General features: G+C 56.9%; 2 protein-coding genes across 2 annotated transcripts in view; both read left to right on the forward strand.

Annotated features, from left to right (window-relative positions):
- VOLCADRAFT_56229 (uncharacterized protein) lies at nucleotides 1-863 on the forward strand (the record flags this gene model as incomplete). The annotated part of the gene is made up of 2 exons (XM_002946724.1): nucleotides 1-281; nucleotides 302-863. Coding segments are annotated over 2 exons (843 nt in total), but the record flags the coding sequence as incomplete, so codon positions are not given.
- Nucleotides 864-1,951: 1,088 nt separating this feature from the next.
- The window catches only part of VOLCADRAFT_103197 (uncharacterized protein), a gene marked incomplete at both ends in the record, with an annotated part of 2,984 nt that continues 2,620 nt past the window's right edge, over nucleotides 1,952-2,315 (forward strand). The window contains one exon of the mRNA XM_002946725.1: nucleotides 1,952-2,197. Coding sequence (XP_002946771.1) covers nucleotides 1,952-2,197 — 246 coding nt within the window. The remainder of the gene's footprint in view (nucleotides 2,198-2,315) is intronic.

Genomic DNA, 2,315 nt, shown 5'->3' on the forward strand with positions numbered 1-2,315 from the left:
CCCCAACATGGGCCCTCCGGGCCCCTTCCAGTCGCATCCGCGACACCCCAGCATGGGCCCTCCGGGCCCTTTCCAGTCGCATGCGCGACACCCCAACATGGGCCCTCCGGGCCCCTTCCAGTCGCATGCGCGACACCCCAGCATGGGCCCTCCGGGCCCTTTCCAGTCGCATCCACGACACCCCAGCATGGGCCCTCCGGGCCCCTTCCAGTCGCATCCGCGACACCCCAGCATGGGCCCTCCGGGCCCCTTCCAGTCGCATTCGCGACACCCCAGCATGGGTCATCCGGGCCCCTTCCAGTCGCATCCGCAACCCCAGCATAGGTCCTCCGGGCCCCTTCCAGTCGCATCCACGACACCCCAGCATGGGCCCTCCGGGCCCTTGTCAGTCGCATCCGCGACCCCCCAACATGGGCCCTCCGGGCCCCTTCCAGTCGCATCCGCGACACCCCAGCATGGGCCCTCCGGGCCCTTTCCAGTCGCATGCGCGACACCCCAACATGGGCCCTCCGGGCCCCTTCCAGTCGCATCCGCGACACCCCAGCATGGGCCCTCCGGGCCCTTTCCAGTCGCATCCGCGACACCCCAGCATGGGCCCTCCGGGCCCCTTCCAGTCGCATGCGCGACACCCCAACATGGGCCCTCCGGGCCCCTTCCAGTCGCATCCACGACACCCCAGCATGGGCCCTCCAGGCCTCTTCCAATCGCATCCGCAAGACCTTACTAACGTCAGCTCCACGACACCCCAGAGCTGGGCCCTCAGGCTTCACTTTGGTCGCATCCGCGACACCTTATCCGGGTCCTCCTGTAACAGCGTGGTCATATCCGCAGCACCCAAACCTGAGTGCCCGGCCTCACCATGAATCGCCTGCGGTCAGCATGAGGCATCCCGCCTGATTCCTGTTACTTGCACGATATTCTCTCCTTCATCATATTGCCCTATGGGAATCATAACCGTGACACTCCAGCTTGAGTCATCCAGGCTTGTATAGATGACATCTGCTGCATCCCGGCTGTATTCCGGTCACCTTCGAAAAGAGCTCTTGAATCCCTCCCCAGATCAACCCCGCCCAGTTAAGGGCGGGTAGGCAACGGTGAGGGAGGGCGAAAAGGTCCGCTCCACAGGATGGTGGAAATTTGCACTGTCCACAAAAGCAGCAGCGAATTTGACGTCTGTAAAGGATGAAGTAGACTAGGTTGATCCCCCAGGAGATCGTAGGCGACGTCGCGTCAAGAAGTTTGCGCGGTAGCAATTCGTGTTTCGGAAGTTGGTGTGCCGCGCGTCAGAAAGGACGCTGATTAAACTATAATATAAAGAGAAGGTGATACAGTAAATTAAGGTAAGAAGTGGGAGAAAGGGAGAAGCGGCGCGCCTACACACCGACTGTCTCCGAACGATGGCAAGATTGGGCCTGATCCTGGCCAAATAAACGCCTCAAATCTCTATCAAGCACCTTAAGTCTCTGTAATAAAAACATACCTTCCACACTTCCTCTCCCACCAAAAGCAACCTTCGTCTCACTTTGGACCCGTACAACCTTAGCAACCACCTTCACCGTATCCAGTACTTCTGAAAATGCCACAGCGAAAGCAACGATAGTGTTTGGGTGTGTAGGGAATGGAAGGCTAAGATGCGTATAGGAGGGGCCCAATGAAGTTTAAGGATTCTCCAGTTGTCGCTTGCAGGGCTGGCTGATTTACTGACCCATGGGTCAGTTGTGATGTCCTTGAGCACTTTTGTCGCAGGACCTTAAGGACCTACGGATATTACCACAAACCTGGCATGATAATTGCAACGCCTCTTAGTAGCTCATAGATTCCTGGAAAGGCGGTTCTGAATTCTAACAGCAGTGCAGGATAATCGTTGCACGTCATTGTACAAGGGCTTGCTGTGTGCAACCTCCGCTTGAATCAGGCTTACTTTCAAACGTCTGCCCACGCAAACTCGAACATGACGCCTAACGCGCCTCAAGCTCTTTCGGCTGGCACTACGAGCTCTGGAAAGCCCGAGTCGCAAATTGTCGTGGAAGAACCTTCCCAGAAATTCACCCCAAAGGCAGACGCCAGAAAGCACAGATTCGAAACTCAGCCCCATGGATACCTAGCTGACAAGATTGCAACATTCCTGCGGGCGCTTTGGCAGCTCGGACGTAATACTTTCCAAAAGGAGAGGACCTCGGAAGCCGCAGACGACACGGTTGGTAAGCGACTGCTTCAGTTGTAGGACACCGCCCAGAATTTCAGAATCATGCTTGCAGCATCCATCCATGCAACGACAAGCTTTGCTGTTCCCAAAATTTTAATATCCACTCTGT

Source organism: Volvox carteri (assembly GCF_000143455.1).
Source record: "Volvox carteri f. nagariensis unplaced genomic scaffold VOLCAscaffold_4, whole genome shotgun sequence".
NCBI lineage: Eukaryota > Viridiplantae > Chlorophyta > Chlorophyceae > Chlamydomonadales > Volvocaceae > Volvox > Volvox carteri.